The sequence below is a fragment of the Chinchilla lanigera genome, unplaced genomic scaffold (genome assembly GCF_000276665.1).
Source record: "Chinchilla lanigera isolate Chin_1 unplaced genomic scaffold, ChiLan1.0 scaffold00023, whole genome shotgun sequence".
In the NCBI taxonomy this organism is placed as follows: domain Eukaryota; kingdom Metazoa; phylum Chordata; class Mammalia; order Rodentia; family Chinchillidae; genus Chinchilla; species Chinchilla lanigera.
Window position 1 is genome coordinate 2,620,852 of NW_004955424.1, and position 11,708 is coordinate 2,632,559.

The following is an 11,708-nucleotide window of genomic DNA, read 5'->3' on the forward strand; positions in this document are numbered from 1 at the left end:
TTCCTTGTATGTTCCTTCTACTTCTTGTGGCATGGGGCATTGAGTTCAGGACCCAAAGCTTGCTAGGCAAGTGTTCTGCTACTGAGCTAGAGTCCCAGCCCTTACACTTCTTTTTTCCTTTCGTTTTCTTTTTCTCTTTTCCCCTATACTTCTTAAATGATACTTTAAATCTGAGAAATGGTTCACTATAGCGTTACACACTTAATGTAAAATTTCATCATACTATTAGCACATTTCTATTAAACACCAACTGTGTATAACCATCATGTTTAACCCTTGGAGAAGGAGTGTCAAGATGAGCTACTCCTGGATTCCCACGGCACAGAACTTACCCACCTCATAGAAGAGCCGAGACAGGTAATTGGGTAACTGTGAGACAAGGTAAACAGCGACAAGTGCTGTAATAGAGGTCTGGATAAGGCATGAGAGCAGCCAGGAGGAAGAGAGTCATTCAGCTGGGAATACCAGGGAGGCCTCCTGTGAAAGGCGGCATTAATGTAATTTTATAAGTGTGCTCTTTCCTTTCAACTTCTGCCCTGACCCAGCCCTCTATGTTACATGCTTTATTTAAACATGCAGAGAAGACAGAGGAGCCGTTGTCTAGTTTCTCTGTTGGTGAGGAGGTCTGGCAGCCAGGCACTCTGCCTGTGTGAGCCCCTGGGGGCCTATGGCGACCCTCCTCGCTTTCAAACCCTTGCAGGACCCTCAAAGGCTGTAGCCATAACTTTTGAAATAATGCACTTTCTATAACACTAAAAATATTTCACTTGCCTTTGACTCCTGGAGTGTGTCGATGAGTTCTTCGTTGTCCAAAATATTTCCTTCAGATGTAAAGAGCATTCTCAGGATTTTCTCCTCGATGGCTTTCAACTGGTTTTTATCACTGTTGATCCTCACGATGAGCTGAATTCTTTGTTCTTCCAGCTCTGGTCTTTCAAGCCTCACCACGTCACTAGAACCAAAGGTGACACACCCGTGTTCTCTCTTTGTCAGTGCCCTACAATTCTTCCATGTCGGCTCTTTGCTCATGGAACAGCTTCTGAGTGGGTCTAAGTCAGGGTGACTCTAAGGATGTGAACCTAAGCTTCTTGCTGCTGTCCTTTGCCCATTTGCTCCCAGCCTTCTGTTTGCAGGAGCTCATCTTACTATCCTCACCTGTACCGCGCCCCCTGCTAGGAGTTTTGCGTGGATTATTTTTTTAATTCTTTAAAGGCTTCTGTGGAATGGGTGCTGTGGTTCTACCCCAGTCCTGGGTCACTCCTGAGGAGGCACAGGCAGGAGAAACAGAGCTAGGCTTGTGCTCGGCTCAGCTGGCTCCAGAGCTCTCCCATACACTACGAGGTACTGCCTTACACAACACTTCATCATTTACTTGTTATGCACTCGCCGAATTCAGACACCTTAAAATTGTTATGAGGCTATAAGAAACCACCATCTTATATTAAATTGCATACACAACCTTTTCAGAAGAGAGGCGTTCAGAGAATTTTTATGATAAAGGTGAGCTCAGGAAACAGCTGGACAGTAGCACAAACCAAATGAGGGAAGTTAGGAATCAAGAAAGATTGCTGAGAAAGCTGTGGATGGGTTAGAGTTTCTGGAAGTAGAAAGGAAGGCAGAGGAGAAGAAAAGAAGGTGGTCTGGGTGGCTTAAAAGGGTTCCTCAAAGCTGAAGAGAGGGCTTGTGCAGCCACAGAAGGACTGCGGGGTTGTGGCTGGCAGCCTCCGGAGGCAGGGAGGTGCACTGTGGTGTTCTAGAGGATACTGGAGGCAATCCAAAGAACATTAGAGCGCCATTGGCGCTGCCTGCCCCGAGCTTGGTGGAGTGGGGCGGGGCACTGAAAGAGCTGACCTCACCGCACGGGTGACCGAGCAGCGCCTCCCATCGGCTGCAGGCGGTGAGCTCCCCTATGCAGTGCGGAGAGAGCAGGGAGACGCTGCCCTTCCTGGCTGATCACAGCATCGCCCTGGCTCTCCGCAGGGCACTTCTCGTCCCAGGCAGTGTGGCACCTCGGTGACACAGCCAAGCGTAGCTCTTACAGGAATCAACTGGCATGCGAAATTTTCAGCCGTGCCTTTAGAATACAGCTACAAAGTGTGTTGAAACAGCCCTTAATTGGAAAGAAGTTAACCTAGTGGGAGTTAAACAAGTTAGCAGCCAATAATTCCTAAAAGAAACGAGGAAAATAAATCATAAACGCTTTAGTGATAGCAAGTGTGAGTCTGGATAATCTTGGTGTGAACATACATATATGTAAGAGATGTATGTGTACACATCTCTATATATGTATGTATATACATCTCTCCTCTTTCTAGCTATGTAGTTTTTTTTTTTTTTTTTCCAGTGCTCTACCACTGAGCTATGTCTCTAGCCCAAGGTATATTTTTCGAAAATGGGTCCAAATGATATTTTCTTTTAGAGTTAATGGACACTTACAGACATATGTTCACGTATGCATGTGTTCATGTCTGTTAGTTAAATACAGTCACAGATCAACTGCATATGTGACAGTGGTCCTTCAAGATTATCATGGCGACGTAGCTGTCTTTTTGTAACTACACTGTGTGATTTTTCACACAAAGAAATTTCCTGGTGACGGTTCTCAGAATGTATCTCCTTAGCTTTAAGTCATGTATGACTGTATATTGAGTATATATCATTAGTTTTAACCAACATTATTATTTTAATAAATATTAAAAGTTTTACCTCCTGAACTTTTTGGCTAATTCTGATGGTTATTATTAACAATTCATGACCATTTTTTTTTTTTTTTGAGAAATGGGAATTTAGTCATGTACAGAATATACTGAGGGAGGATATTTATGTTTGTGAGGTGGATAAACTCAGGCACAAGTAAGTACAGTAAACAACACCTGGAGACCAGTGAAACGGCAGAAAGGACACCGGAGGGGCCGCTTTCCTCACTGGCAGGGAGCAGTGAGCTCCTAGGAGCCCCCCGCTTGCTGAGCTGGGAAATCCGGTGAGGGAAGCAGACTGACCGCCAGCCTGGCCCACACGGCCGGTGGGAATTCAGGGTATGTCCCTGAGCTCCTCCCTGAGAAGACCATGGGCCCAACCGTGACAGCACGCAATGGTGACATCAGCGAAGCCTTGGGCCATTTACCCTTACCTTTTGGATTGAGTCACTTGAATGCTTTTATCCATGGAAGTCTTTCTTCATCCAAATGTCTAAACTAAAATATTAAGAAACCGTGACCTCCCCTGCTTCCCACGCTCCTTTTTTTTTACCTTAACAACTGATCTTCCAGACCTGACTTGGTTACAGTGAAGTTGATGATGGTGACTTTAATGCACACCTGGAAGGGAAGCACAGGGCAGGCTGGTTAAAAACAGTGAGTGCTTTCTTTATGAGAACACAGCTTGTCACTACCCAGGCGTATCCAGCTCAAGTCCTACTGTGCGTACACCCACCCCACCCCCACACACGGTGGGCGGAATGTGACTTTGTGATACCGGTTTCCCTGCCTAGATGAATGACAGCCTTGCTCCTCAACCCCCACAGTTGCAGCACGCTTCAAGATGTTTTAAGAAAAGATGACCCAGAAAAGGGTTTGAAACAGTACATCAGAATCAACACCTTGGGCTGGGATCCCAGCGCAGCCTTTAGTGGTGGTCTGATGTTTGACAAGCCATTCAGTGTGCTGAAGTTTAGTTCCTGAGATTTAAAAATTGGGATAATAATAGTAACAATTCAGAGGATAATTGCGAGGACTGAACGAGGCAATAAAAATCACTTCGGGTAATTAAGTTGCAGTGACTTGGAGATAGCATGTCTTTGTTAAAAAGGAGCTATTATTGGCAATACATATTTGAATACATATTTAATCTCATCATAAATTTTACATGGAAAATCGTTACTACACCATCATACTATTCTGACATTACGTGAATAAATCAGTAGCAGAACCCAATAAGTTTAAGAGCATTTTGTGTACAAATCCCTGGTGTTGGCTTTATCCCCGAGTTGACTGACTTGAGGATCATGACGATGGAACAGTTTACACCTGGTCGTAGTTATGAGGCTTGGTGCAGTGCTCTCTCTAAAGTTAAATGAAGGCCAAATCAAGGACTGTGGGCTGGCATACTAGTTGCTTTCTAAGCTCTGACAGGAGCCCTGGCAGTGGCTGGGTAATTAAGCTCCTTGAGGTCTGACAAGGAAAACCCCACACAGGATTTTAATGACGTTTGCACAATTAGTCAAGAAGGGTGTCGATTTCATTCAACCTGAACACAATCCAAGGAAGACAGGTGGCCATGAGAAATTCAGTATCTAAAGTAAAAGTGACACCATTTGGAGTGATGTATGCAAGGAGTTTTTGAAGAGGGGGCCTTGCCCTGAGAAGCCCCGCAGATGTGTCTACAGCTGCGGTCTCCCGCCCACAGAGGGGCGGAGCCTGTGTTGCAGAGAGAGCGGTCACAGCTGCCTCTGCCTCCGCAGTACTGCCTTCCGCTCTGCAGCTTGGGAACAGGAGATCTTCTGAGCCCTGTGCTGGCTCAGGGGTGTACGTGGGAGTAGGGCTCACGTGACTTCCCTCAGAGTCCAAGAGCAGGAGGAAAAGGGCAAGATGCTGCCAGCCCCCTCCTTTGGTCTCTAAGTGCAGTCACTGGCTCATGATTCCCGAAGGTTGTCAGTCACCAGAGTTTTCAAGTAGGTGACTATTCTATTTGGGGGTGTATGCCATGGGGCCCCAGTGCCACAGACTCTCAATTAAACCCAGATTCATTTATCAGTCAAAACACAGGGACAAAGAATAGTCTTTGCTGTAGGAGGGAGAATGATTAGAAGGGAGAGGGTGGACCAGCAGGGAGACCAGGGACACCCGGGGCTGGGATCAGCCTCGGGGTTGAGCGGTGAACAGTGGCTTGAGTCCCAGCTATCAGTAAGGACAAGGCGACTGGAATCAGAATCGGGACCGGGACTCAGAATGAAGCCAGAGGAGAACCTTGGGAAGAGAAGTTACAGAGGAAAGAGGGATTTGAAGAGCCTGTTAGCTGTTCCTTCCAGCGGGACCCCACCAAACTTTAGAGACTCATCGCACATAGTAATCCCGTGAGGCTGAGAATTCCAGAGTGGCAGCCCGTACCTCAGGCAGGTAGTGGGGATTTGACATTTTGGTTGTCATATAGAACCTGAAGTTTTTGTCGTAATCAATGTCTGAGTCTCCGAGGTGAATGAGTACTCGTCCACCGCTGATGAAAATTTGCTTCAAAAGAACGGGTTCTAGAGCTGGATCCAGGGTCTCCTTGAGCTTAAAAATGGAAACAAAGCAGCATAATGCAAAACAACAAAAACAGAAAACCAATAATTAAAATGGATGACATCCACTTGTCACAATTTCTTAAAGGGCCTTAAAATTTACCTTGAGCATTTTTTCAGTGATCTTATGTTTATTAATGTTCTCACACTAATGTGTATGTTTTCCAGTGATTCTTTCATCCATAGTCTGAGGAAATAAAAGCTCCTGGAGGCTGAGAAGTCTTTTAGCCTAGTCTGATACACTGTTTGTGCCCATGACAGCAACCCAGGAAAGAGGCTGGTTCTATTAAGTCACTCTAGGGTGACGAACATCTCAGCAATCCCCAGACAAATGAAATATGTTCACTTTATTCTGTCAGGGGTTGGCAAACTACATCCTATATTCACGATGCCTACAGCAAATGTGGGCCTCTATGGCTTGTGTTTGTGTGACTTTTGAACTAAGAACAGTTTTTACCATTTTAAATGACTATAAAAACAAACAAAGGGCTAGGGATTTAGCTCAGTGGTACAGCACCTGCCTGGCAAGCATGAGGTCCTGAGTTCAATTACCAGCAGCCCCTTCAAACCAACCAACCAACCAACCAACCAACCACCCAATCAAACAAAAAGCTCCCAAATCAAAACTGTATGAGGACTGCAAAAACTAAGATGCTTACTACACAACTCATGACAGAAAAAGTTTGTGGGCCCCTATTCTGTACAACAGTTACGTTTTTATTCCCTCAAAGCCAGTATAACTGTTGGCTAAAGTTTGGGTATGCATTACTGTTGGAGACCACTACCAACTGGCTCTGAGCTGGATTTTAATATTAACCAATTGGTTTTCCATGTTTACTTGTGAGCTGTCTGAAGCTTAGGCACCTTGTCTGCCACCCCAACTAACTACAAGAGACTGCAGCTGCAGGCATCTCACTCCTGCTGTTAAGGCCTTTCTGGAGACAACATAGTTCTCCTAAATTAACATACTATATTACTTGGAGAAGTCTTTAAAGGGATTCCCAAGTCCTGCCCAGATTCCTGCGTTTTCTTCAGTATTCCCCCTCCCTTGTTTGTAAACCAAATAAATATGGGCTGCCCAGAAAAGTCTTTGGCTAAACTCAGAGAATACTGAAGCTGTAAGAGAGTTAGTCCCAACTGGAGCCCTGAAATCATTTCCACTGTCTCATTTATTTAAGCCTTCACCGTCCACTTGCTTGGGAGATTGCCAGCCTGATCAGCCTGCAATAACTAAGGGTTATTTAACCCGATATTTGATACATTACTGCTTGCAGACCCCATATCTTATCCACGATATAATTTTATTTTTCAAGCTCTAGTTCATTACTAAATGCTGGCTGAGGTAGACTAAACTGGTTTCACATGGAGTTGAACTCTGGACACCACCCTGGCCAGTGTAGAGGTCAACTAGGTAGGTGATGCTAATGACCCCAAGTCCCCAGTTGCAGGCAAGGCCCAGCCAGAGCATCCTGTTCCTGGATGGGGTCCTGATTCCCAAGAAGACTCTGCTACAGTTCAAAGGCTCTCCACCCATCTGCGGGATGTGGACAGTACCGAAGACCTCTGCCAACTACCATGAAAGAGGAGAGCCCCTCGGGACCTCTTGTTTCACACAGTAACTTGGGCCTGAGAGTCCAACTTAGGGCTGACATAACAGTGCCGGAGATCTTTGGAGACCCCTCTCCTATGGCTTCAGGGCCTGAAGGGAGCCCCTGGGGTCCATTCCAGCACCTTCCATTTGGTCAAAGCCAAAGCTCGGCTGCACTTGGGCCCCTTGTGCTCTCTGGGATCTGTGTGAGGAATATGGCACACGCTGTGGATTTTCCTGGCCAGCAAGGCTGCTCAGATAGTTGGAGCATGTTTATGCCTCATTTTCCTTAACAGAAAAAAAGGGATAATAATAGTGACTACCTTGTAAAGCTGAAGTGAAGCTTCATGGGTTAAAATACTGAGAGCCGAGCTTGGGATGTAGTGAACACTCAGCAAATGCTACTGCATGCTAACAGAGTAATTACGATTCCTAGTCACCACGCAAGAGCTGTACCTAAGCTGCCCACTGGTCATTTCTGCTGAAGCAGAGACATTTTTAGGCATGATTCCATGGCTCACAGTTCATGCTTTTGCTCACTTTCTCCTCTTATAAAAATAGAGTGGTAAATGAGTGAAATAAAGACAGTCATTAACCAACGGCTTCTGTGCTCAGGGCTTTAAAAAATGTTATTAGTACATGTTTGCAGTACGTGCATTGCCCATGGCTTTTGCACATGCGGTTCCCTTCGCCTGGGAAGTCTTTCTTGAGGGCTTCTTCCATGGGGAAACCGACCACAGAGGTCACAGCTTCACTGCAGCTCCTGTAGCCACCCGGCTAAGTCAGGCTCCCTTCTGCCCCCTTACCGGCCCTCTCTGCACCCTACTTATTCCTTCAAAGCCCTCATCACAAGAGCTCTTCCTCCTTTCCTTTCTCCTTTCTTTTTTGATTTACTGTCTCTGTCCCAGCTAGACTGCAAGCTATTGAGGACAGGAAGCACATCAGTACTGTTTGTAATTTGTTTTCATATATTTCTTGATCAAGGAGACAATGGGCAGAAAGCCCATTCTTGGAGTGATTTCTTAAGAAAGGAACATGGAGACCCAGTAATGCCCCTCTGACTCTTCTTAAGCACAAGGTCATTCTTTTTATTTTTTCATCTGGGGATTTTTTTATCTTTAAAATTTTATTGTAATAGTACATGTGTTTGCAGTACATGGAGTTTGCAGTCACCGTTGTAAATGATTACATGCACATATTACAGCTTGTTTCTATTTAAAAAAAAAACCCTCCAGTTCCCTTATCCAATTTTCACTCCTGTTGATATGGTTAATCTTAGCTCATGTTATAGTACAAGTTCATTCTTTAAAAAACTTTTTCTTTTTACAGTTAGTGTGTGTCTTCAATGCATAACAGTTATGTTCGCTTTGGAGAACTGGTACATGTTTATAGCATATCTTGATCTCTGATCCTTTGATTCTGTTCTCCTGGGTTTCCCCTTCCCCTAATTCCCTTTCTTCATTTCCAAATATCAGCCTTCTTGTTTCCTTTTTTTAAATTTTAATTAAAATACAGTTTATTAATTTTCTTTAGTAAAAACATGAGAAAGAAAAAACACATTAAGTTGTAGCATTCTTTTTGAAGTAAAATCACTCAATACTCAAATCTCCAAGTCTGACACTCCATAAGCAGTTTTTTGAGGTGGTAGATGGTAGTCTGCCATATACCATTACTCATCATTTGTCTGTTTTACAAAATGCTGGAACCGCAGCATTCAATGTAATGTGAAGCACCGCTACACTGAGAGAAGGGCTGTGTTAACAGGCAAGATTCCCAGGATAAGCTTGGCATGGTGGTGCACGCCAGTAATCTCAGCACTTGCAAGGCTGAGGCAGGAGGATTGCAGTTGAGTTCGAGGCCAGCCTGGGCTACACAGTTCAAAGCCAGTCTGGACTACATAGTAAGACCCTGTCTCAAAAACCAAACCAAACCAAACCAAACCAAACCAAACCAAACCAAACCCTAGGATTACACTTGAGAAGGTTAAGAGATATTGTGTAACTGGGAACACTAATATTTCACACTTATGTAACATTGTTGTAAATCAGCTAAAATTATTAACTCTCTGCCCATTAAACTGTAAAGTGTTCTGTGTTCATTAAAGTTAAAACAGGGCACCTATAGTCAGATTTGACATAGAGATTTTAAAAACAAACATTTGTATCATTTGCTGCTATCAAGTCCAATTCCTTTGCATTTAGGTGTGAATCAACGCTGATCTTCATAATCTGCTAAACACACAGTAAAAAAAAAAAAAAAAAAAAATAGGTGATCAAAGCAGAGCACAGCCCTGCAAAGAACTACCATGCTCTTTTGCTCTACTCATTTATTTATATTTTAGGTTTCTCCCGTAAGAAAAACCATGCGTATTTAACTTTCTGGGTCTGACGTGTAAACACAAGTCAATTCTTATCAGTCATCGCTTGATCTAACTTTGACCTTATGCCCCAGAAGAAAATAATATTTATACCAGCAGGAATGTTTTATGGATTTACATCATGCGCGCACTTCTATTTTGAATTTTCTAAACTTTAAGGCCCACAGTTGTCCCTGCGAGTGAGTGGTGTCTGGTAGCAGAGGCTATTCCTCTTGACAGAACAATTCAGAAAGGGAAAAGTTTGTTTAATTAACAGATTCCTCCCCATATGAGAATGTACTATTTAAGAAGCAAAACAGCTGGTTTAATCTGAAAATGGAGTTGACTATGTTTTTAGCATGACATAGGTCATGTCTGTCTAGTCATGATCTGAAAGTTAAGAACTAACACAAGAAGAGAAAATGAAAAGCAAACCTCTTCCAGTAAGACAGGTAAACCAAGTCGGACGGAATTTTCAAGTGTTCGCAAGAAATTACGATCTGTCAGCTTAATGATCTTTAAGCCACTTTTGCTTTCCTTGTTCCTTATCCAACGGTTTGCCTGTATGAGAGATCACAGAGCGGGGCATTTGCCTTAAAGTATATTAAAGGAGTAGGAAGTGAAAGTTTTAGAAAAAGTTCAGACATTCTGTTTAATGTACAAACAGAATGGAGACAGACAAAATAAAATCTCTCTTCAGTAAAAACATCTCTTAAGCTCGGTGTCTGGCATACTTCATTTGGTTGAAATTTACAATCGATGCAGCAAAAAGTCACCGAGGGAAAAATCCACACTTCGGGTATTGAGGTTTGTCTCCCTGGCTGGCAGAGGGCTCCCTTTGCCAATCCCTGTTTCATACAATCTGATCTGCGGATTTAAGGAACCAGGCAATGTGATTCGGCAAATTCCAGGCAGGTTTGCACTTGTTTCTGTCAGACCTTGACTTCATTCTGATTCCTAGACCCTTTAGGAATGAGGACTATATTGGAATGAATTTCTTCCACTATAGAAAAGGAAAAACTAATAGTCAACCCCCAAACAAAACCAGTCAAAATCAAGCATGGACAGCATGTAAACATGTCCCTTCTTCCTTGCTATATCCACACAATGAGGGACTCAGACTAGAAAGCTTCTAATCTCCTGAGTCTAAATCTCCATGATCTTACAAGTACGTTAAAGTCCACTTTTGCAGTTATTAAGAGGTCAATACTGAGCAGAGCTAATTGCTGCTGTTTATCAGAAGCATTTGTTACACACCTGGTCTTGGGGATCGATCATCAAAGGCCACCGTCTCCCCTGAGTAACCAGAATGCCGTTTTCTGTTGAGATCATGTCCCGGGGCAGCCCGTCTGTGTTCCACTGTCGTATTTCATAGGGGTCTCCGAGAATGTTGATGAGACTGAAGGAAGGGTCGATGGGGACCCCCAGTTGCTGGCAGTACTCGATCCAACACTCTATAAGCTGTACAAGAAGCAGAATTTGTGTACAGAGACTCAGGAACACTTAGGGAATGAAGGTGCTTGCAAAATATGTTGGGCAGGAGGAAGCCAGTGGCTGGAAGAGCCGGGCCCCACCAGTCTCCTCGGGCATCCTGGCATCCGAGCAAGGGACACAGAAGTGCACTCACAGTCAGGAGACACGGTGCTAGGGCTGTACCAGCAGCTATGACTTGGAGCAGGTCACCCTCCCTGTCTACACCTCAGTTTTCTTTCCTGTTAAAAGACTAGCTTGTCACAGTGATTTTCAACCGGGTGTGTGTTGCTCCTCGTTGGAGAGTCTGGAAGCATGTGGGGAAGTCTGGGGTTGTCACAGTGACAGAGGCTGCCACCGGCAATTGGTGTATGGAGGCCTGGCAGTGGGAGGGGAGGGGCATCAATGAGTAGTGCCCAACAAAACACTGTCTATCCCAAAGCCACCACTGGCCCCAGGGAGCAACATGGCACCGGGTGACCCCTGAGCGCCTGTGGGTTTAGATGAGTCTGGTGCCAGGTTTTATACCTGAAGAGGAGAGCAAACGGTTCTGTAGGAAAACATTTCCTAAAAGCGACTTTGAAATCCTCCCCAGTAATTTAGTTTCCTGGAAATGGTATGAAGATGGAACTTCTATTTTCTGACAAATGAGAGGTTTTAGTTTTTAGAAAGATAAAACCCGTATGTATGTACAGGATAGCTGACATAGTTGTACTACTGTCTTCTATTGCTCTACAGAAAGGAACCGTTAATGATTACTTGTTTGATTCATCTTGCATGTCTCTATTTGTTTTCCTGAGAAACCACTTTGAAGATATCAATACGGAATACAACAACCATGGTTAATTTCTTACAACTTTGTCTGTCACTTTGTTTTGTTTGTATTGTTCTTACGCTGTTTTGTAAATGGATGTCTGTGTGTTAATATGTTTTCCTTCTTTTATTTTTTAAAATACAAAAAAAAAGAAAGATAAAACCCGAAGAAACCACAGATTCACCCTGTATCCGGCAGCTTC

The 11,708-nt window shown here is 44.0% G+C and overlaps 1 protein-coding gene across 1 annotated transcript in view; it reads right to left on the reverse strand.

Annotated features, from left to right (window-relative positions):
- The window catches only part of Dnah6 (dynein, axonemal, heavy chain 6), a 213,410-nt gene that overhangs the window by 45,519 nt on the left and 156,183 nt on the right, over positions 1-11,708 (reverse strand). Inside the window, exons 55-59 of the mRNA XM_005385447.2 lie at positions 10,480-10,683; positions 9,658-9,783; positions 5,106-5,270; positions 3,250-3,317; positions 772-952 (exon numbers count right to left, since the gene is read on the reverse strand). Of these exons, the coding sequence (XP_005385504.1) occupies positions 772-952; positions 3,250-3,317; positions 5,106-5,270; positions 9,658-9,783; positions 10,480-10,683 (744 nt within the window). The remainder of the gene's footprint in view (positions 1-771; positions 953-3,249; positions 3,318-5,105; positions 5,271-9,657; positions 9,784-10,479; positions 10,684-11,708) is intronic.